The sequence below is a fragment of the Sinohyriopsis cumingii genome, chromosome 16 (assembly GCF_028554795.1).
Source record: "Sinohyriopsis cumingii isolate HCF-2022 chromosome 16, ASM2855479v2, whole genome shotgun sequence".
Classification (NCBI taxonomy): domain Eukaryota; kingdom Metazoa; phylum Mollusca; class Bivalvia; order Unionida; family Unionidae; genus Sinohyriopsis; species Sinohyriopsis cumingii.
The window spans coordinates 35468765-35493848 of NC_142976.1; the positions used below are offsets into that span (position 1 = coordinate 35468765).

Sequence of the window (25084 nt, forward strand, 5' to 3'; positions counted from 1 at the left end):
TATAAATTATTACGTTAATATTTTATATTACGCATTTATCTAATATAGAAAGTGTTAAGGTCACGATTTTGTATTAATGTGCAACATAAAAAATATAACGTCATTTGTTATATATTTCACGGTGAACTATTTAAATACATCAATGGGAGAGGAATGATATCACCACAGCGGCGATATCTTTTTCCAGTTTGGAAGTATATTTGTCTTTCTATGTGTCATTCTGACCCGTATTTCCATATTTGGCCCAATTTCGTTTTCCCATTCTCTGACCCCTCCCCCTCCATATCAGATTGTGCAGATCTTAAAATGGGACAACTGTAGGCCCTCTAGTGTGCATTTAGGCAATCACTGAGGTGCCATCAAGTCGAACTCAAAACAGATAAAGTAGACTTCAGGTATTAACATTGTTATACATAGTTTTCTAGATGAATCATGGAAAATGAACTTACATGATTTGTAGATATGTTGCATCCATAAAGTCTTGTATACATGTAATACGCAACAACAAACGGTTTTAGAAGAAAAAACAATTCGTATTTAAATATAGTAATATAACTTTAGTAGAAATTTCAACTCGTATCACAATATTGTTTGAAAACGTTAGATAAATCACGCGTTGATTAGTGTCGATTGCAAACCGAAACTAAGTGACGATCGGAAATTGGATACATAGTCTGCTTCCGAAATCGACTGCAAATCTATTATTCTTTGTTTTAATACATATAATAACATATATATTTCAAGACGACTAAATCAAATTACTTTATTATACATCTCAGATAATAAAACCAGACTTAACGTCATGTGGTTCCATTACTTCTATTATAATACGACCGCCAACATGAGCTGTCTTCTGCCAAGAAACATTTAGAACATTTTTGCAATGTTTCTTCTTGGTTGTATGCGTGGGGTTGATGGGTGGGTGGGTGTGCTCATAATGTATACAAAATAGGGATTTTACCGTTTTTATCAAGATATGTCATTGTTTATTGACCCACTATTTTTGTAAAAATAACTCTAACATCGAGGATAACTCAGAACGAGGCTGACCCAGGGGTCATACGGCACGAGGAGGCAGTCATGTTGTATAGAAACGCCACGTGGTTTGCAATTCATCTACAAAACAAACATTCTACTTCATAGTCTTCATATTTCAGGGTTCTTTCTGAGACTTCCTGTGTTTGAATCAAAGAAGGTCCGTCTTTTCGACGACGAGGACTTCTGGATAGTACAGCAGGATGGTTTTCCCAACACTGGAGTGGACGCCAGGGACGATGAGCACAACGAAGCCAGATTGTAAGTAAACGTTTTGAAAGGTTGATTTATTATTTTGATTTAATCACCCCCAGACGTGGTCTCTCATAAAGTCATACTTGGGTCTAGCTTTATTTGGGGCTGTTTTTCCAAGAACAATTATATGATAAATTACAGATGAAATAGCACTATTTATATACTACTTTTTAATTTTAAAAACATTAGAATTATTCTTTAATAACTCTCATCACCCTCAGCCACCAATCTTTTAGTAACTAAAAATGGCAATGACGACAAAGTGCTTGTTATGGATATCTTCCTCTATTACTTTTTGTTTGGTACATGACAGTTGTCTTCAACCTCACGTAAAACCAGAATATGTGCTATTTGGAGGATCACTGTAGCCAAGAACATATCTACATTTATTTTCCAAGGTACCACAAGAAAACGCCATCTAAATACAACCATTCCCTCATCATAACACTAGAAAAATGACATCTGCACGTACGATCCTAATTCTGCTACCAGGAGGTACTCATTCAAATGCTGGACCAAATGATAAAAATCTAAATTCGCTTGTGGTGTGCGTGAACTAAACGAATGATATGTTAACAGCTTGCAGAGTTGGAATAATTTTAGTGCTTGATACCACAAAACCTGCAGTGGCATTAGTCTAGCATATCTCTTATTCTGAAAAATCAGCTGTCGTTTGACACTTGTAAATGTCACTGTTTAAATATGGTTAGTTTCACATATAAACGTTTCTAGTTTATTCACATTAAAATTCACATTCCCTGTCTTATGTACAGATGTATTAACTAACTCGGTCATATCAGAAGGATCACTCGAAACGTAATTCATATAAAAATTAAAAGAAAAACAATTTTACCAAACTTTTCTACAAGCTCCAGAGACTTGGGCATATACGAGGTGGTTCAATTACTTTAGTGATGAGTTGAAAAGGCAACATGCAATTTTTAACAGTGAACTATGGAAGCAACGGGTAACTGAATAAGAATTTCAAGCTGCTAATATATACTACTTTTATAATTGTGGCTGAAAGAAGTCCAGCCGATACCAATCCAGCAGAAACTGCAATTTAAAAAAATTCTAAATAGTCCCACACTGCTAAATAATCTTCAAAAATGGTTGTAAAACCGCCCAGCCTTGAGTGGTCTTTATCGTAGTCAAACAACAAATTTTATCAGAGGAAAAACACACGTTTGTCATTAACTGCAAACTTTTGTGGGCAAAATTCAAATAACTAGTTAAAAAATCGCTATCTTCCAAATGTCTACATGCCAAATTTCAATATTTGCCCGGTAAAAAACCTACACGAATCTATTAATAAAGTCGAACAACACAAAGAGGGTAAACGTAGTGTCTTGACTGGTTATTTTTAAGCTCCATGAAATTAACTGGAATGCTGAAAACTGTTGAGCCTGGCTCCCCTGCTATAGTAGTTCAACAAACACTACTAAATATTTCCACTGAACATGGTCTTACGCAGGTCGGCAACCAACCAACAAGTTTTTATAACATCCATGGCTTAAATATTCACTAGTATCTTTGGGTTTAGTGACCATACCTGATAGTATCCCTGGGATTAGTGACCATACCATGGTAGTATCCAGTTAATTAATGACCATACCTGATAGTATCCATGGGATTAGTGACCATACCATGGTATCATCCAGTTAATTAATGACCATACCTGATAGTATCCATGTGATTAGTGACCATACCATGGTAGTATCCAGTTAATTAATGACCATACCTGATAGTATCCCTGGGATTAGTGACCATACCATGGTAGCATCCATGTGATTAGTGACCATACCATGATAGTATCCGGTTAATTAATGACCATACCTGATAGTATCCCTGGGATTAGTGACCATACCATGGTAGTATCCAGTTAATTAATGACCATATCTGATAGTATCCCTGGGATTAGTGACCATACCATGGTAGCATCCAGTTAATTAATGACCATACCTGATAGTATCCATGTGATTAGTGACCATACCATGGTAGTATCCAGTTAATTAATGACCATACCTGATAGTATCCATGTGATTAGTGACCATACCATGGTAGTATCCATGTGATTAGTGACCATACCATGGTAGTATCCAGTTAATTAATGACCATACCTGATAGTATCCCTGGGATTAGTGACCATACCATGGTAGCATCCAGTTAATTAATGACCATACCTGATAGTATCCCTGGGATTAGTGACCATACCATGGTAGCATCCATGTGATTAGTGACCATACCATGGTAGTATCCGGTTAATTAATGACCATACCTGATAGTATCCATGTGATTAGTGACCATGCCATGGTAGTATCCATGTGATTAGTGACCATACCATGGTAGTATCCGGTTAATTAATGATTATACCTGATAGTATCCATGTGATTAGTGACCATACCATGGTAGCATCCAGTTAATTAATGACCATACCTGATAGTATCCCTGGGATTAGTGACCATACCATGGTAGCATCCAGTTTATTAATGACCATACCTGATAGTATCCCTGGGATTAGTGACCATACCATGGTAGCATCCATGTGATTAGTGACCATACCATGGTAGCATCCAGTTAATTAATGACCATACCTGATAGTATCCATGTGATTAGTGACATTACCATGGTAGCATCCTTGTGATTAGTGACCATGCCTGATAGTATCCATGTGATTAGTGACCATACCATGGTAGCATCCATGTGATTAGTGACCATACCTGATAGTATCCCTGGGATTAGTGACCATACCTGATAGTATCCCTGGGATTAGTGACCATACCATGGTAGTATCCAGTTAATTAATGACCATACCTGATAGTTTTCATGTGATTAGTGACCATACCATGGTAGCATCCATGTGATTAGTGACCATACCATGGTAGTATCCGGTTAATTAATGACCATACCTGATAGTATCCATGTGATTAGTGACCATACCATGGTAGCATCCAGTTAATTAATGACCATACCTGCTAGTATCCATGTGATTAGTGACCATACCATGGTAGTAACAGACTTTGAATGAATATGCAGGTTGATAACCTATTATATGTACAAAAATACATCAGTAGTGAAGTGGGGCGGTTTAGCGTCAAGGGGACTTATCATTAAAAACAGGGTCCCGGCACTTTGGCGTCTATGTAAATTTAACATGGGGAAAACTGTCCCGGCAGTTTGGCGTCAAGGGAAATTAGCATTACAGAAGACCCCTGGGGTTTGTTTAGCGTCAAGGGGAATTTAACATGGGAAGCACAGGTTGGGACTGTCTGGCGACAAGGAGGGAATGGAACAGGGTCGGGACCCTATTTTAATACGGTCCCGACCTTATAGGTCTATGGAACTGGAACAGGGGAGAGGGATAGAACACACACACACACACTATAGACAACAGACATTTTTTTTAAAAAGGGGGTAGGCAATGAAAGTCAAGGTCTTTTCGAGACCTATGAATGGCCCTGAAAAGGGCCTTTGGTTTTATGTTAACATACCCTTAATATTAACATAAAGGGCATCTGTGAGATCTTCTTCTTCTTAAGCTGCGCCTGACTGCAGGCCATATACTAGTACTCTCTTTAGGCATCCTCGCCTCTCCACATATATTCTTCTTATCCACAGGCTGGTGTCTGTCCTGTGGACAACTGTCCACTTGGATCGGACATACATCGGTATGTCCGTCCGGAACATCATGGAAGACACAAGAGTTGAAGATTGCACGTCGGTCCACATGTTGGGGGTACCGAGAACAGGTGAAGGAATGCAGTGAACTGCGCTTATTTATATGGAGAGGAAGGATTCAAATGGATTGAATTCATTGACCAATCCAAACACGCGTTACAAAATTCAGTCAGCCCACGTCCAATCCGAAGAGAGCAGTCTGTGACGTCACATGTCCTATATAGATTCGCTAGCGCCTGTGCGCAGTCAATCCATGCGACAGTTTTTCAACATGACGGAAACTCAGAAAACGATAAACTGGGGTGCACCAGCCGTGGAGACTACCCAAGGGAACCCGGACTTACTTTCAGAAGAGGTGAACTGGGATTTTGTGGATTTTCTTACCTCGCAAGAATTTGTTCCGGAACCTTCGTCACCTTCTCCTTCATTACCGCACGTGGAGAATTTTAGACAGAGACAGAAAGAAGAATGGAGAAATTTATACAACAGCAAAAGGAAGCGGAACAAGCTTTTCTCCTACAGCAACAGCAGCAAGAAGAAGAGGTAAGAAAAAAATAACAAGAAGAAGAAGCAGCAGCAAAGAAACAAGGGTGTGAAAGTCAAACGGTCACGGTACTGTTGGACAATTTAGTGGAGTTAAGAAGTCTGAAACAAATGTATCAGACTTCTTTATTACGACCGAAGAGAATACGACCTTCCCGAGCTAAACACTGCAACCCTGTGACTAAGCCTACCGTACCACCATTAGTGATTTCAACCAAATCATCATCATCATCATCATCAACATTACGCAGTCCAGAAGTAGGCCTTGGCCGTGGAAAAGGCTTAAGGCAGTTAAAGTTGATTGTTTAAACTCACCTGTACCCCCAAAGGCCCTTTTCAGGGCCACCCATGTCTCTCGAAAAGAGATAGACTTTCAATTGCCAACATCCATTTAAACTAAAAAAAACAAACATTTTACCCCTATAGTACGTGTCTGTGTATGAGTGCATGAGTATAGCTTCTTATTTTGAAATCAAAACCCAAAGACACTTACCTTTATATCTAATTTATTCGTTTATAAATATTTACAATCCAATTCACAATTCACAACATAGCACTTTAAAAAGTTCATAGACTTCTTCTGTCTCATTGTTCACTCTCTCTGTTTTTTTAATTTCTTCACCTTCACAGTCTTTTTCTCCTCTTCCTCCTCACTTTCTTCCCTTTTTTCTCCTGTTTCTTTTTCTTCACCTGTCTGCTTTGTTCCTCTCCATCACTCTCCTGTTCTTCTTCTTGCTCCTCTTGTTTCTTATGGCAATCTGGAGACCAGTGTCCTTTTTCTTGACAATAATAACAGGTATCTTGACTTTTGTCTCTTTTAACCCCTGTTTTGCTTTTTTGACGGTCTGGACACTCTGAAGACCAATGCCCTTTCTTCTGACAGATATAGCAAGTATCTTGACTTTTATCTCGATAGGAGGGTGAGTAGTCCCTCGGCTGGTCTGAAGAGAATTTTCGGATGACCCCTCGCAAAGCTCTGATGAAAAGTTCGATCTGTGTAGTCTCTTCCATCGTTGTGCTCGGTTTGAGAGTGAAATGAATAGTGAAAGGACAAGACACATACCCTTTATATACGCTGGTCTGCCATGACTATAAAGTAACCCATGGTGTTTAAACTTTAGTCATTTGACTTTCTGCAGTCAAGATGAAACGATCCAATTCATTTGAGAAGAAAGAAGAAGAATGTAAGAGGCAGAAACGTGATCTATCGCCTCGTACCAGAGCTGAAGTCTTGGCACAAATTCATGCCAGTGATTTTGAAGAGGACATGAGTGAACCAGAATTCAAACCCAGAGAGGTTTCTCTAAACAAAGTTCACCACCCTTAGTCAACCCTGAAAAATACTATTCCATTCGAGAGACGGAAAAGCGTCCCTCTAGAAAATTTAGAACCATGGCTTACAAATGCACGATAAAGTTTAAAGATTTCAATTCCGAAGTACCGTTAGAGAAAGCAGAAGGGTTCATCACCGAGATGTGGGATTCTTTGCTCACCTCACTCAAGCGACAATGTCAACCCAAAGAAGAAGATCGCTTGAGAATTTCCATACAACACGACGGTTTGAAATCCCCTGTTTGGATCGAATTTAGCAGCCCTGCAGAATTGACCGCTTCCAAAGTCATGGACAAGATTCAACACGTGCAACAATCTAATGACCAGTTTGACATCACCGATGGAAAAGGCACACTGGACATGACCCACGTCTCTCCTCCTCATGGGACCGGACAACGCAATAAGGTGTTATTGGTGAATGGTCTTCGCAGCACCAAAAAGAGCCTCGTCCAAATTTACAATTTCGCAAGACCAGATGTGTTTAGCCAGGGCTATCGTGGTGGGACGAACCTATACCAACAAAAACGACACGGCAGAATGGAAAAGAGCCTGGAAAACTATTCAACAATCGGACCGAGCCAAACAACGAAACGAAGCAGAACTCCTGTTACAACAAGCCGGCTTGCCCGAAGACAAACCCTGTGGCATTCCTGAAATGCAAAAATTGCAAGATGTCCTAGCTCCACGCTACACGGGAGTGCGCGGGCCTCTGTTGTTTCGAGGTCAAGATCTTAAGGATGGAAAATACATTCACCTTTATCATCACGATGAACATTTCGATACCATTACCAGTATCACTGCATTCCTGGGATACAGTTATTACTGTGAGAAATGTGACTATGGCTATAAAAATCGAGAGCAACACACACATTGCGGATCGAAATGCTCAGGTTGTTTGGCCTCTCCACTCTGTCTAAACCAAGGACAAGAACGAGTGCATTGTCCTGCTTGTCTGGACACGTTTCTCAGTCCTGCCTGTTACCAACAACATCTCAAGACACAAGGTTCACAGAAGAAATGCGCTTGTCAACTGCTGGGATTGTGCCCCACGTGTGGACAAGGCCTATGTACCAGTAATACCAAGGCACACGTATGTCGAGGAAAGAAAAAATGTCACATTTGTCACCACATCGTGGACTTGGAACATCAATGCTACGTGCAAAAATACCAACCCCAACCAGAGAAAGAGGACGGTCACAAGAAGAAAGGCAATTTCATCTTTTTCGATTTTGAATGCATGCAAGAGACCGGCATTCACATTCCTAATTTCTGCGTGGCTCATCGAGCGTGCGAGAAGTGCATTCAAGAACCTATCTTCAGTCATTGCCCTCGCTGCAGTAAGATTCCTGGAGGGCGTGAAAAAATCTTTCGAGGACCGAACACGCTAGCCAATTTCGCTCAATGGGTCTTAGACCCCATCGACAAGACGTGGAGCGAAGAGGACATCGAACGTTACGGAGATTGTCATCGTCATGCCACAGTGATGGCTCACAATTTCTCCGGATACGATGGACAGTTTCTTCTCAGATACTATACGGAACATGGTACCGAGGGTCCTAAAGTCACTTTGAACGGAGCCAAAATCATTTTCATGCAAGTGGGACAAGTTCAGTTTAAAGATTCGATGAGATATTTGGCCATGCCTTTGAATCGAATGCCTAAAACGTTTGGAATGACAGAAATGGCTAAAGGGTACTTTCCACACTTTTTCAATACGGAAGCCAATCAACACGCCTTTCTACTCCATTTGCCTGAGGCTCACTATTACGACCCTGACAACATGCGTACCGAACAACGATAAGTTTTGTACGCTTGGTACCAGGCTCACGCCTCAGACCCTTTTGACTTTCAGGAAGAACTGCTAAAGTATTGTCGTTCCGACGTGGACATTTTACGGCGTTGCTGTGGAAAATTTTGAGAACTGTTCATGGAACACGGAGGGGTCGATCCTTTGAAAGAACCATTGCCAAAGCGTGTTCCTTAGTATACCAGCAACGATTCATGCCTCAAAAGACCGTGGCTGTCATCAGTCCTCAAACGACCAACTATGTCAAACGTCAATACTCGGTCAAAGCCCTACGCTGGTTACATTACTTGTGCGACAAGGAAGACAAATGGATTCAGCATGCCCCCAACGGAGGGGGCGAAAAGACCATCGGAACGCATTCGGTCGATGGCTGGGACTTAGAAAACCCCAAGATCGTGTACGAGTTTAACGGTTGCTTATTTCACGGATGCCCCGTCTGTTACCCTGATCGTGGCACTAAAAATCAGTTTTTACAACGAACCATGGAAGACTTGTACCAGGCCACTTGTCAGCGACGCCTAAAGTTAGAACAGAAAGGATACCAAGTGGTGGAAATGTGGGAACACGAGTGCGATCACCGTTTGAAAACCGATCCCGAGTTTAAACGCATCGTGGAAAGTTACCAGTTCATGGACCCCCTGAACCCGAGGGATAGTTTGTACGGAGGAAGGACCAATGCCACCTGTTTGCTGTACCAAGCCGACGAAGAGAAAGGAGAAGAAATGAAATACTTGGACGTGTGTTCGCTGTATCCCTACGTGTGCAAATATTGTCGCTTTCCTGCAGGGCACCCACAATTGTTAACGGAACATATCGACCAAAAAAACATTCGACAATACGAAGGCTTGATCAAGTGCAAAGTTTTGCCTCCCGCCGACTTGTACCCTCCCGTCTTACCTCACCATTGCCGAGACAAACTGATGTTTCCTTTGTGCCGTACTTATGCTGAAACGTGCAACCAAGACCAACCTTGTCAGCACACCCAGGAAGAAAGGGCCTTGACGGGAACCTGGGTCAGCGTAGAATTGTTCAAAGCTCTGGACATGGGATATCATCTGTTAGAAGTGTACGAAATTTGTCACTTTCCCAAGACACAACAATACCACAAGGATGACCCCACTCAGAAAGGCATTTTCGCAGACTACGTGGATGCCTTTTTGAAACTAAAGCAAGAAGGCAGCGGCTATCCTTCCTGGTGTCACACTCCCGAAGACCAATTACAATTCAAAGAAAAATACTGGGAACAAGAAGGCATCATTTTAGATCACATCGAGAAAAACGAAGGCAGGCGATCGTTTGCCAAAGTGATGTTAAATTGCTTGTGGGGTAAAATGGCACAACGGCCGTGTTTACCCAAGACGGAATATTTGACAGAACCTTCCCGCTACTTTCAGATGATTCACGACAAAACTAAATTCACGAAACACGTGGACGTCGTTCGCAAGTATTTGATCTTAGTTAATTACGAAGAAGATCTGGACTTTGTAGAAGCCGATCCCTTTGGAAATGTCATCATTGCGGCTTACGTGACAGCTCATGCTCGCTTAAAATTGTACGAAGCTTTAGAACTGTTAGGGGAACGCGTCCTGTACTTTGACACGGACAGTTGCATTTACATCCATCACCCGAGTCAACAGCACCCTGACATCGAAGGAGACCGTTTAGGAGCCTGGACAGACGATCACCCCGACGACAAGATTCTAAGTTTCGCGAGTGGCGGTCCTAAAAATTACGGCTACGAATACCGGGACAAACAAGGAGGAGTGCACACGAAGTGTAAAGTGAAAAGATTGACTCTGAATTATCGTACCAGTCGAGTGGTGAAGTTTGGCGTATTGAAAGAAGCCTTGCAGTCTAGAGAAGATGAACACTTTAAAGTGACCATCTATCAGCCCAACAAGATTGTACGTTTACCCACTCACCACATCGTCAGTCGACCCTTGGAAAAAGTCTATCAAATCGTGTACCAGAAGCGAGTGCGGCTTCCCAACCACTTTACTTTACCGTATGGACATGTCGGTATAAAACATTGGTTGTAAGAGGATAGCCACCCACCAGAAGTATGACTTCGCCACAGCAAGAATCGAGTGAGAAATCCATTGGGAACTCCAAGTTCAAACTCTACCATTTTCCGGTCTTCTTACCAGACTATTGTGATTGTGCCCGTCGATTGGAAACATTTCAAGCATGGCCTACGGATAGGTAAGGATTACCTTTTTCCAATGTTTTAGCTAGAACAGGATTTGTCTACTTGGGACCTGAGTCTGGATTGGGATACGAAGTACAGTGTTTCGCTTGCGGACTGAAGTTACGAATGGATCTATGTATCTATAAAGATTCAGCTATTCTGGAACATACTCGATGGTCTCCGTACTGCCCTTACCTTTCTATGGCCTTTCCACCCATTACACTACGGTACAATTATGACGGTACCTTAGAGACGGTACCTTCCAAAACTAGACATAAAAAAGGAACGATGTACAAGCTTGAGACTGCATTGCGACTAGTATAAAAAGGGCTATGGTCAAGATCGATAGTTCATTGTGACTACCAAGACCAAGCGAACAAGATGAATACTTTCAGAGAAACACAAAACATGTTCAGACAGGCACAATTCAAGTTTGGGGACTCTGAAGTAGAATGCGATTGTGAGCCTTGCGATGGGAACGATACTGTACGCTGTGACCTTAGCGATGCCGTAAAGCATCATGGGAACTTTGTTCTCACAACCCCTATCATGGAAAGTGATGCTGTGCGTGTCAAACCTGAGGGATGCGAAAGCGATGCCGCTCGTTCTCTTGGACAATTTACTGGGTTTCGTTTTAAATGTGGATGTCCACCTTCACGTCTACCTCCCTACGGGTGTCATCCAGCCCTGAGCAAACTCCTGTCCATGTCACCCAACCCTCATCGAAACAAACCTGTGAAAGACGAATATTCGTTTCCTGTGCGTTTGTCGGAATACTGCGACTTTGAAAATCGTCTTCAATCGTTCAAAGGAAAATGGCCTAAGTATCTGGGAGGACCGACCCCCGAAGAATTAGCCAGAGCCGGATTTTTCTATTTGGGCGAAGGAGATAAAGTCAAGTGCTTCAGTTGCGGTGTGTCACTTCACCACTGGGAACCACAAGATTCGGCCTACCTAGAACATGCTCGTTGGTCACCGAATAGTCATTACTTACCCTTAGTGGGACCGAGACATTGAAGTAACTTACCATGTCGTTGAAGAAGAAACCAGATTGGTTAGGAGTCAAATGTTGGACATCACCGGGACCAGTATTTAAACTCCATTTCAAAAACGATATTGAATCATTACCTAAAGAACTGCAAGAGAAGATTTACAAGGAAGTTTGGCAGGGACTTGCCAGAGTGAAATCTCGATGGGTAACTGTAGAACTTTTGTGTCGAGAAATTCACAAGAGGAAAGTGAAAAAGTCAACCAATGTGTTAGATTTCTCTGGGTCAAGGGTGCATTCATCCTATTATTTATTTTATACCGTTTACATCAAAAGAGTTTAATTAGATTCTTGGAAGTTACCCTGAATGGCAGTGGTCAGAAATTACTCACTATGTGAATTACTTTTGCTCTAGGAGAAGATTGTGAATTGTACGGACTGACCTATTCATGGATGCTTTACAAGAGAACATTCGTGCTTTGCCTGCGGAGTTGAGAGAACGCATTTACCGAGAACTGGTCAAAATACAAGTGAAAGGTAAAGAACAGTTGCATCCGTTACGTCACCGGTGTTTGAACCACTGGTACCTGAATGCTATACAAGGACTGATTCAGTTGAAAGTGTTCCATTGGACAGACATTGATCAACGACCCCCTGGTTTTAAAAAGGATTGGTTTGCTATCGATGATTCTATCTACTACATTGTAAACTTACTGCATCGAATTCCAGAGGAAGAGTTAACGAATTACCAACATCTTTTACACAATGTCATCTTAGTGAAAGAGGAAGCTTCTGAACGAATTGTAATGTGTAAATTAGTGGTTAAACGATTTAGATTCGACAATGAATTAAAACCATGTCTGTGCAAACGGTACATTTCTTGTGTCAGAAAGAGGATTTAGTATGACCTATTCATGGATACGTTACAAGAGAATATTTGTGCTTTGCCTGTGGAGTTGAGAGAACGCATTTACCGAGAGCTGGTCAAAATACAAGTCAAACGTAAAGAACAATTGCATCCGTTACGTCACCAGATGTTTAACCACTGGTACCTGAATGGTATAAGAGGACTGATTCGTCAGAAATTGTTTCAGTGGTCAGACCTTGTTCAACACTTTCAGTTAGTGAACGAACGAAATGTTCATAATTTTGGTTACTTCGAGATTCACCTAGAGCAACGCACTGAGGAAGACGAGTTAAAGGATTACCAACATATTTTATGTGGAATCTGCTTAGCGGAAGAGGAAACTCCTAAACGAAGTTTCAAGTTTAGATTACAGTTTGGAGCATTTAAATTTCCAACTGGAGAACGAAGATCTCTGGGTAGAAAGTACGTTTATTGCATCCAAAAAAAGAGAATATAAAAACAAGCTGTCATGCCGAGGTTTTATCACATGTGATTGAACAGATTCCGTGGAAGGAACTCAATGACCATATTCAAACCGTGGATCATTACCATCAATTATTACAAGAACTGTATCCATTCAATTTGGGACGACGCATAGTGTGTGTCTTAGTGACTTGTTTTCTGGGATTTCGTTTACCAGCCGATTCCTTGTGGACTCTTTTCGAACAGTATTTACCACCCCATTCAACATGAAAGTGGTGCCTTTAAATGTTCACGAGAGACTCCTTTTGCTCAAAGCCTTACGTTTTCATCTGGATACTTCTCGACCTCTACGGGAAAAAAAGATTCGTCAACTTATAGCTACCCAAGACGTGTATGACGATGTGTGTGTAGCTTGTGACTTACACCCCCACTGGACAGATGTCCGTGCCTGGAAAAAATGGCATTTTGAGGCATGGACCCAAGAAGTGGCCCAGTATGCACGAGAGTTGTGATCCTTCCTTTCAACGTCCAAAGAAAAAAGTCACTTTTCAACCTGTGTTAGTGACAGTGCCAGAAGAATAACCGATCACCCAGGACAGGACTGTCGTGGACATGTCTGAAAGACCCTTTCGGGAGGACACTTGTATGACCTTACCCCCTATAGAACTGGTCAGAACATTACCCAAAACATGCTGTACAGACACTTGTTTCTATTCCACGTTGATGGTTTTCATGTGCCTTTTATCGTTGTACTTAAGCCTTTGGCTTTTATGTATTTTTGTCTTTCGTGTTCATGTTTGAAACATTCAATAAACGTGTCATGAAAAAAGTATATAAACTCTTGTCTTGTTTGTTTTCGTGTCACAAGTGACATTCCTAACACTATGGCTACCTCTGCTGTCTCTGCTCCCTCTTCCTCCACTGTCAAAGTCATCGACGAACACTTAGATCGTGCCAGTTGGGAGGCTTTGTATCTTCGCCATCCCTTTAACATGCTCATTGCTGGACCTAGTGGTTTAGGCAAAACCGAATTCGTCAAACGTTTGATCGAACATAAACAGCATTTGATCTATCGACCACCTCAACGGATCGTGTGGTGTTACAAAGAGTGGCAATCGGCGTACAGCCTCTTGCGAGAAAGTCAAGGCGATTCCATCGTGTTTGTGGAAGGCATTCCTAAAGAAGACGACGGCATCGTCTCTGACTCCCGTCAAACCCATTTGGTCATTTTCGACGACATGTTAGGAGAAGACGAAGAAGAAATTAAACTGTGGTTTACGCGCAAAGGGCATCATCGTAATGTGAGTGTCGTTTACATCACTCATAATTTGTTTCAACAAAGTAAAGCCCATCGCACCGTCTCATTGCGCATTACGTGGTCTTGTTTAAAAGCCCTCGAGATAAATCGCAAGTGCAAGTCTTAGCCAAACAGTTAGGAACGCCTTGGCTGACTCAAGCGTACGACGATGCCACTCAAACTCCACACGCTTATTTACTCGTCGATTTGAAACCTACGACCCTCGATGATTTACGATTTCATACCCAATTGTTTCACCACTGGTGCCAAGACGGAGGGCCTGTCCTGTACACGTCTCCGTCCTCGACTTAATGGCATCAGTCGAGAAAAAAATCCACAAATACGGGCTCGTGTCTTAGAAGCTAGTCTCAAAGAAGTCTTACGATGGTTCACGGTGATAGCACGTCAATTACTGCAAGGGATCATTCAAATTCCTCATCAAACCAAACGCTTTTTTGATCGAAACAAAGTCACTTTAACCCAACTGGCCGATCCCCGCATCGACACTCAAACCAAAAAACAAATCATTTTGAAACCTGGAGGGAGCGGTACTCTAGGAGGGGTCATCATTCGCTCTCTCTTAAGATGGGATCCTAATGCTCTCAAACCTCCCCCCAAGAAAAAAGTCAAACGAAGCTCCAAGAAGAAGAAAAAGAGCCACGGTGTCAAGACCAGGTCTCCAAGGAGACCCGTGTCTCCAAGAACTTCTCCAGTGGCGGGACCCTCCTCTTACCAGGCACCACCCCGGAAAAAGAAATGCCCCCAGAAAAAGAAAAGCTCACAGAAAACTAGTTGCAAGAGAGGCACTTCGGCCAGGACGCAACCTTACACTCGCAAACCACGACCTGCAACGGCTGTGACCGCGTCTCCGGTAGCCTCAGGTTCATCCACTTCTCCGTTGATGACACCAAGAACTGAAAAGTACTTGGAGACGTTGATCACACCAAGAACTTCTCCGTTGATGACCCCAAGAACTTCCTCAGTGGCAGGACCCTCCAATTTAGTGGCAGTGGCCGCTGCTGACAAAGTACCTGTTCCCAAAATAAAAGTCCAAGAAAGATCGGGCATGTTACAGAGTTTACTGGATTTGTCCAAGCAAGAACTGCCTCGATTTAGTCCTTGCGTACCCCTGCACGACGTGTCATGCCTGTCCTGAAGTTGATACGACGTAAAGACAATCAGTGGCGACGCGTTCCAGTATAACAAAGGTATGTGACCAAGTAGGGGTATCAGTGTTTTTGGTGCTCCTGAAGACTCAAAGATGTCACCCTCCAGAAAACATCCCTCTTCTAAAACCCAAGGAAAGAAAAGGAAAGGACTGCCTCCTCGTTTAGTCAAACATGGGGACATGTTATCTGTCCTGTCCAAAGCTTCTCCACCTCTACGAAAAAAACTCATTCAAACAGCCTCCAAAGAGGTCATCGATACCGTGTGCGAATGTTGTTTGAACGTGTTGAAAGGCACGATCCCTTTGTCCAAACACCAGAAACAATGCTTAGGCAAACATCGTTACGTTCTTTGCCAAATGGTTCAAAAGAAAATCCCTATTCGTCAAAAGAAGAAGATGTTGGTCCAACGTGGAGGAATTTTACCCCTCTTGTTAGGCCCATTGCTGAAAGGAGTCTTGGGAACCATGTTGGGAGGACTGGTGGGAGCAAGACAAAAGGGCCGTCTGAAGTTGCAAGATCTCGGAATTGACCCCTGACATCCCATGGAAGGACGAAAACTAGCTTTAGTGCCTTACAAACGATGGATGGAATACCATCGTTGGCAAGAACAACGCACCCCGCATTTACCTCCCAATTCCAAGTTGAGACAGATGTCCCAGTTACAATACGAATTGCAGTCCTTGATGGATCGCCAAGATTTGTCCGAAACAGAAAAATCGCAAAAGTATGGGCAAATCTTGCAACAACTGCAACTCATTCACCAAGAAGCTTTAGACGAAACAGCTCTACACACTCTGAAAGATTTTAAGACCTTGATGAAAAGTCAATCACCATCACCACTGCCACCACCACTACTACCATCCCCAGGGGTCACCAGAGACGCTACCCCACGAAGACCTGAGGAAGAAGAGATACGAGAAATCTTTCAAACACCGTCAGCAGCTCCCATTTCTAGTAAGATTACAGCGTCCTTGTTGACCCCGTCCCCCACACCCCAACGAGAAGAAATGAAAGCTTAGGATAAAAAGATGATGTCCACTCCTCCTTCGACAGAAGTGAAAAAGAAAGAAGGGAAACCAGAAGTGAAAAAAGAAAAGAAGAACAAAGCCATTCCATTACCACATCCACCACTTCCTTCGACTTCTACTCCCGTAGCCCATCGGACACGTAAATCCGTTTCCAAACCACCCTTTCGTCCCGCCCAAAGTAGCATCACCGAAGAGTGGGTGCCTTATTAAGAAACAAAAAATGGAGAAGGTGTTAGCCAGCATTTACTACGATCCATTCTATCCTGCAGGTTACGCAGGAGTTCAAAAATTGTATCTTGCTGCCAAAACTCGACTGAAAAGTCTCCGTTTACCTCAAGTGCAACGATGGTTACAAGAACAAGCTACCTACACTTTACACAAACCATTCGACGCAAGTTTTCCAGAAGTCGCACCCTAGTGGAAGGCATCGATCATCAATGGCAAGCCGATTTAGCCGATGTCTCTCACTTGTCCAGCTAAAATCGCGGCTACAAATATTTGTTTTGTGTCATCGACGTGTTTTTCAAATTTGCCTGGGTTGTGCCCTTGACTTCCAAATTGAGCCACGAGTTAGTGCGAGCCCTGCAACAAGTGTTGAAACAAAGCGGTCGTCACCCTCTTCGATGGCAAACGGACAAAGGCACCGAATTTCTGAACCAAGCTCTCCAAAAAGAATTAAAGACGTGACATTCATATTTTTACCACCGAGAATACTGAAAACAAAGACAGCATTGTGGAACGTTTTCAACGCACTTTGAAAGAACGCATGTGGAAATATTTTACGCATCACCACACTCTGAAGTACATCGACATCTTACCGCACCTGGTGGAAGCGTGCAACCAATCTTACCATCGAAGCATTGGACGTGCCCCGCAAGAGGTGTCTCCCGAGAACGAAGTGCTGGTGTCTGATCGCCTGTTTCGTACGTCCCCGACGAGGGCTGTCCCCAAGAAAAGTGGAGTGTTGACCGTAGGAGATTGTGTACGCATTGGCAAAACCAAACGCACTTTCGACAAAGGTTACTTACCTAACTGGACTACCGAATTGTTTCATGTCACTGGACGAGTGCATGGCCGTCATCCTGCCGTCTATAAATTGGGAGACATGAATGGAGAAGTGCTCAAAGGAACGTTTTATTTGCCCGAGTTACAACGTGTCACCAAAAAAGAAGACGACGTGTACGACATCGAAGCATTCTCGAACGCAGAACCCGTAAAGTGGGCAAACGACGTGTCAAAGAAGTCAAAGTACGTTGGAAAGGATATCCACCCAGTTTTGATTCTTGGATCGACGCTTCGCAAGTCATCGACTATAAAAAAAAAGTGACCATCATGCCCTTTCACACAGACAAACACAACCCTTGTGGATGTGGTGTGGAGAACGTGTGCCTAAAACGCAAATAGTCTTTTTCTGCCAAATCTTCGTGGTGTATTGTGTCATCGGGGCAGCCTTTGCCAATTTGAGTTTGCAACAAGGAGACAAACAATTGTGGACCATTTTATTAAGCAGTTGCATCGGTTACCTGCTTCCCAATCCCTCCCTGAAGTTCTCTTCCAACGGGAACAACGGGAACCTTGTGTTCAGTGCCAGTGTCAGTCATCACTCCAACAACAACAACAACCCCATTTTGAGCGGAGACACTCCTCTGACGTCCAGTAACCCCTCGGACAGCCACAGAACTCTGGAATTATGAGTCACCCTAACCAATTTTATTTAACCTTACCCAGTAACAGTTCCTTGGAGGTGTTTCCCAACAACACCTTGTGCTGTTACACGGCCAAATTACCTCATGCCATCCAATTAGATCACGAAGCTCATTGGGAAGTGGTTTTAGTGGAAATGATTCACCCTACACAAATCCAAAACATCACTGAAAAGCAAAACACTTTTGAGGTCGAAATCCTGAACGAACAATTGCAACAAACCATGAATGAAATCGGGTTTTCAGGTGACGTGAAACCAGCCAACAATCCACTCTTCAGTATCTACACCTTGAAAATTCCGTCAGGGTTTTATTTTAGTGGCCAACATTTGGTGGATACCATTGCTTACAGGTTCGAGTTAGCCTTTGGCAAAGCCCTGAACAAAATCAAAAAAGTGTCACCCTGGAGTACCATAAAGTGGCTCGTCGCTTACTGATGAAATTTCAGGATACCCAAACGTTGTCCATCAGTTTTAATCGTGACTTGTTTGATATTTTAGGTGGAGACACAAAAATGGCTCCAAATTTTAAACCGAAGATCAACAGCAATACGGAAGTTTACAAGTTTTTTCGATTCCCTGTAGAACTGAACCAAGAACTGAATTTGATCTTTGTGTACTCCGATGTGGTGGAGTATAACGTGGTGGGACACACCTCCGTACCGTTACTGCGTGTCATTCCTTTCAAAGTGGGTAGTACCACAACCAATGACCAGGAAGGTGGAAACACCTATCACGTTCACCGCGAATTTGTACATCCTCACTATCTGCCTGTCAGTAAGTCGTATTTGGACACGGTCAACATTGCTATAAAAGGAGATCTGGGACAAAATATTCGATTCACCAACGGAAAAGTCACGGTGAAACTCCATTTTCGAAAACGGTTCTCTCACGAGTCGTAAGTCATGTATCCAGTGTACCGAGGCGTTGCTTGACAGCGAGGACACGGTTTAGGAGATATGCTGAAATCAGCCTTTCGTTCGGTGGCTCCGGTGTTGAAACCGATGGTGACACGCGGATTGCACGCCTTGAAAGATGCGGCATTGACACACGGCAAAGAATTTCTCCAAAATGTCATCATCGACAAACAAAACCCAAAAGAAGCCTTCTTGAGGGCAGGCAAAAATGTCTTGCTGCAAACGGGCAAAGACCTTTTGGGCCGACGAGAAACACCTATAAATGTCCTGTACGCTACTGAGTTAGGCATTCAGCAAGGACAAGGCAGAAAGAGACGACGAAGAAAACACCCTTTCACCAGACTTCACACTTCTAAAGCTAGAAAGACAAAGAAAAGAAGAACTGTTGGAGACCTAGACGTTTTCGATTACTGAGAAATAGAAAAAATGATGCACCGAGAGTCTTGCGCTTGTTCCAAGTCGGAACTGGATCTGTTTGCCATGCCCCCCACCATGATGACGATGCAAGAATCCCAGTGGGTCGAATTTCATCCTGTCTCCTCTTTGACAGTCTCAGCTCCCATCGAGTTTGAAATCAAAGGACAGCCCGAAGATTACATCGATCTGAATAGTAGTCACTTGTACTTGAAGTTAAAGTTGTAGATCAGGACAATTCGGAGCTAGATGGCGATGAGGTACTAGCTCCCGTCAACAATTTTATGCATTCCTTGTTCAGTGCAGTGGACTTGTACTTGAATAACAAACTAGTCAGTAGCAGCTCGGATACTTACCCTTATCGTGCCTACCTGGAAAATCTCTTGACGTACGGAAAAGAAGCCAAGAACACCCATCTGGATGCTTGTGTGGTATGGAAGCCTGACACACGAAACAAGTTTAATATCTTAGATGAAAACAATGTAGGGTTTAAAGAGCGTAAAGAGAAAATTACTGGAAGCCGAAGTGTAGAACTTTTGGATCGCTTGAATTTGGACATGTGGTTGCAAGAGAAGTATTTGCTGAATGGTGTGGATGTTCGCCTGAGACTGAATCGTAGCAGTACCGCTCTCCATTTGATGGCTAATGCTGCTGCTGCCAATTGCAAAACTACCATCGAGGATGCCAGACTCTACCTACGACGCGTGGAAGTGTTACCTAAAGTGAGAAACGACATTAGTCACACGTTGAGCAGAACTACCGCCATGTATCCGACACGACACGTGGAAGTGAAAACCTTCACCATTCCCAGGGGACAGCGATCCATGATCTAAGATCATCTGTTCCAAGGACAGTTACCCAAACGTTTGATCCTTGGTATGGTCGAGAATTCAGCCTTCAACGGAGATGTCGGTGAAAACCCTTTCAACTTTCAACACTTTGGCGTGTCCAAAATCGAAGTCAGTCGCGATGGCAAGAGCTTGTGTACCCGACCTTTCGAACCTAAGTTTGGTGACGAGAAGAATTACTTGAGATCGTACTTGTCCCTGTACGAAGCTACCGGTCAGTTAGGAACCAACACCAGTCATGGCATTACATACGAAGATTATGCAGGAGGCTATGCTTTGTGGGCTTTTGATTTCACTCCAGACCAAGGCAGCGACGAGGGACATTTCCACCCTATAAAATCCGGCCAGATTCGTGTGGAAATTCAGTTTGCAAACCGAGTCCCTGATGAAACGGTGAACGTCATCCTGTATGCAGAATTCGACAATACGATAGAAATCAACAGTTTGAGAGAAGGCATTCTAGACTATTAGAAACCATGGAAGACTGTTATCCCTCTTTACAAAGTGGAGAAACTTTGGACATGGAATGTGAGGAGACCGTGGAAGGAGAATCCCAAGACAAAGACGACGAAGTTATGATGAAGTCGAGATTGCCAGAACAAGAAGCGCATTTAGTCTCCTGTTTTGCTACAGTCCTGGCAGAAAAAATGAAGGAAGTAATCAAGGAAGAGTGTTATGGATGTCAAAACGATCATCCCAGTCAAATTCAACACGATAAATGTCTGATGCTGAGTCAAGAAGAAAAATTGGACGAATATCTGGACAAAGCTTGGGGTCTCATCTCGAAAGAAGTCGTGTTGCATCAGTGGTATAAAGGCTTGCGTGAACATTCTTGTCCTCCATTAACGCCGCTGGAGATCCGTCGCATCGAAACTCTCGTGAACCAGGGTCCGAAGTCAGAGCTAAACGCCTTTACTTGTCAGACATTTTCCAAGAGAAAATCAGGATCGAATTGATCACTTATCATTACCTGTGAAGAAAAAAAACACACAAATAAATGGATACCTGGGAACTTTATTACCTTTTGAACCACAGTTCGTACACGGCTTCTTGGAATCCTGTCGTCTGTGCTAAAGATGAATTCCCTCATCGCAAACCTCAAGACCATCAAGCTTATGTGATCAACACGGACGACAGTCATCTCCCAGGAACCCACTGGGTAGCCGTCTACTTTCCTCAAGAAGGATGTGTAGAATATTTCGATTCGTATGGATTGCCCCCCTTGGAAGACGATATCATTGACTTTATGAGAAGAAATGCTCAGACCACCCGATTCAATAATGTGAAATTACAAGGCACAGATTCCTTGGTGTGTGGACAATATTGTGTGTACTTTCTGCATCATCGCAGCCTGGGCAATTCCTTAGAACATTTAGTGACTCATTTTGATCCTCGTTCTTCTTCTAGAAACGATCTGAAAGTAGATCGATGGTTTTGTGACCATTATGCTTATCTTTTGTCTCAAGTTAGGAAACGTAGTGTGCATCAATGGCCTAATGACTTCCAACAGTGGAAATCACAATTTCATTCACAACGTTGTCAGCCTTGTCCAAAATAATGTGTTAGTTGAAAAAATGTTTGTGATTTGAAAAAAAAGGTTTGATGTTATATTTTTTGGTTATTGTTAAAATGTTATAGTTACTTGTTAGTGTTAAGTGATTTTGAATAAAAAATGTTGTTTTGAAGAAATAATGCCTTTGTCGTTTGTTTTGCTATAGGAATCCTGATTCATGCTCTGTAACTTCTCTCTATCTCTCCCATAACACTCATTGGACGTTCCGACTCGAAAACCGTGTAGAGATGTTTTCCTTCACGTCCGCGCCTTAACTTTAAACCGGGGGAGTCTCCAGTCTAACCATCCATTATCGACTCATCCTCCTACGAAGATGTGCTCCAAACTAGCTAAGCTAAACGAAGCCTACATGAATTTGCATAGGGTCAGACACAGTCTGATACCGAAGCCAGAAGAGATAGAGAATGTGAGAATCTTAAAAGTCACTGAAGTCCTGATAGAAGAACTCTTCAGAAAAGAAATTAACAGGGAGAAAGAAGAATGGACAGAGAAGTACAGACTTCAGAAACAGCAGAGAGAACAGCAACAGCAACAAGAGCAGCAGCAGCAGCAACGTGAACCTGACAGAGGCTTTGTCGACTGTCGTATCGATACCAAAGAGTTCTTCTCTTTCTGAAGAAGCAGACCTTATCGTGAGAGGAGGCCGCATTCTTAGAACCTAAAAGATGGCCATAGCTTCAAGTTCACACGCAAAAAAACAGCCCTTTTCAGGACTACCCCAACCTATAGAAAAGAAATAACAATCGATTGCCTATAATAAGTTAAAAAATAGAAGTGCGTGTAAAAGCACATGAATTCTTTATCTTGCTTAGAAAGTATGTGTGTGTGTATAAGTATTTTCTTTAAGTGGCTTGTGAACATGTTTTAGAATAGTGATGGGTAGTATAAAAAAGGGAGTGTTTCTTTTAGGTCCGCGCGCTGTTTGGTCATGATCTAGGTAATATAAGTTTTGTCTTGATTGCAAATCACTATGACAAAGAACCATGGATAAATATCAACCCCACAGTTAACACCCTCATTACGAAATATGGCAATAAAAACGAACAGGAACTCAAACTAAACACAATCTGTACAGAAGAAATCAACTCAAAATATTGCAACTACATTAAGATTTACACTGATGGATCCAAAATTACAGAACCACCCAGAACAGCAGCAGCTTACGTAATCCCCGAACTTAACATTAAAGTAGGAAGAAGACTACCTAACCTCTGCTCTATATACACAGCTGAATTCTGGGCCATACTTGAAGCACTCAAATGGATCAAAGAGAACAAAATACCCCAAGCGGTAATAATAAGTGACTCGCTAAGCGTCATAAACTCAATACTTAATAACAACACCAAATCAAGAGAAAACTATCTTAGGCAAACCAATTTATTGTTAAAAATACTGAACAATAATAACTTACAAGTAGAATTTATGTGGATACCATCCCATATTAACATACCAGGTAACGATATGGCAGATATAACAGCTAAACAAAAACTAAACGAAACCACTCACATCAACCTAGATTATAGCATATGCGAACTCAATAGCATATCTAAAACCCTCATTGATAATAAATGGCAGGAATTATGGAACACAAGCACTCAAGGCAGGAAACTAAAAACCATCATTAAAGAAGTATGTAGAAATAGGAAACCACCCAAAACAAAAGGCAGTGAACAAAAATTCATAAATAGAATACTCACGGGCAAAACCAAGCTGGCTAACAGCTTCGGACAGTACATAGGACCACAACCACATAACCCTAACTGCTACCACTGCAGGGTCCCAGAAGACATAGAGCATATTTTTAACAACTGCCATACACTTGAAAAAGAAAGGGCTAAGTTTAAAGTTAAACAGCATAAAATTGGATCCCCTACAACATACCCAGAATTCTTGATGAACACAAACCCCAATATTAATCTAACATTCAAAAATATCATAAGTTTTATACACGAATCCAATCTACTCAAAAAAATCTAAGAAAGTAAATCAAAGACCAGTTAAAAATATAACAAGTCACTGTTTGGGAATTATGACGGCCGGCTCGGTCTCGTGGGTTCACAGACTGACACAGCCGTTCATCGCCCGAATAATAAAAACCAGTTAAGGACGAATATTACAAAATCACTGTTTGGGAATTATGACGGCCTGCTAGGTCTCGTAGGTTTACAAACTGACACAGCCGTTCATACCCCGAATAATAAAAACCAATTAAGGCCACAAAAAATTAAAATAGGAAAATAGGAATTAATTAAAACAGGACTCCATAATAACATACAAACAACCATAAAAACAAGTTTTCATTCCAAACCAATAAGATAGGGAATCAAAATAAATAAGGAATTGATGAATAAAAAAAAAAAAAAAGAAAACAAAAAAAAAAAAAAAAAAAATACTCCTAACCGTCTCCTTGTCTCTTAAACAACATCTGGCTGAACTTTTAAATCAAGCTTCCACAGCTATTTCTACTAACATACTCAGCCAAATCCAGGCAATGTTGGCAGACGACACTGAAGAATTTGAAACTTCCACGCTGGCAGCGGCCCTGGAAGTATCATCATCCAGCGGCGATGAAGCTGATGAACCTGCACCACCTAAACAGAGTGGAAAAAAGGAAGGCTCTGTCTACCGGAATATCGGACTGGGAAAGGCAATTGATGATATCAAAAAAGCGGGCCACTTCGTCAATGCCACAAGACCGGGTGTCCTAATGTGACCTCATCGCTGCCGACCAATCGTGGCGGGAGTCACATACTGCTTGGTTTGACACCTGGGGCATTTCAATCCAACTAAGAAACACGAGTGTGTGGTGTGACTATTCCCACTCATGTCTATTAGCCTTTCAGTCAGGTTGTTAAGGACTAGTTAGTCCTACACCTGAGTGGCTAAATTAAAAAGTACTCTTTGAGTACATAAAAGCCTGGGGGATGAGGCTCCTTTTCCTTCCCCCAGGAGTAATTAAAAATCACGCAGTGCGTGAATA

At 42.3% G+C, this 25084-nt stretch overlaps 1 protein-coding gene across 4 annotated transcripts in view; it reads left to right on the forward strand.

Moving 5' to 3' along the window:
• Window positions 1–25084, forward strand: part of LOC149780200 (ammonium transporter Rh type A-like) — an 86761-nt gene that overhangs the window by 58642 nt on the left and 3035 nt on the right. For all 4 annotated transcript variants that reach the window (XM_089936349.1, XM_089936351.1, XM_089936348.1 and 1 more), the window contains one exon: window positions 1158–1296. In XM_089936349.1, coding sequence (XP_089792475.1) covers window positions 1158–1296 — 139 coding nt within the window. The remainder of the gene's footprint in view (window positions 1–1157; window positions 1297–25084) is intronic.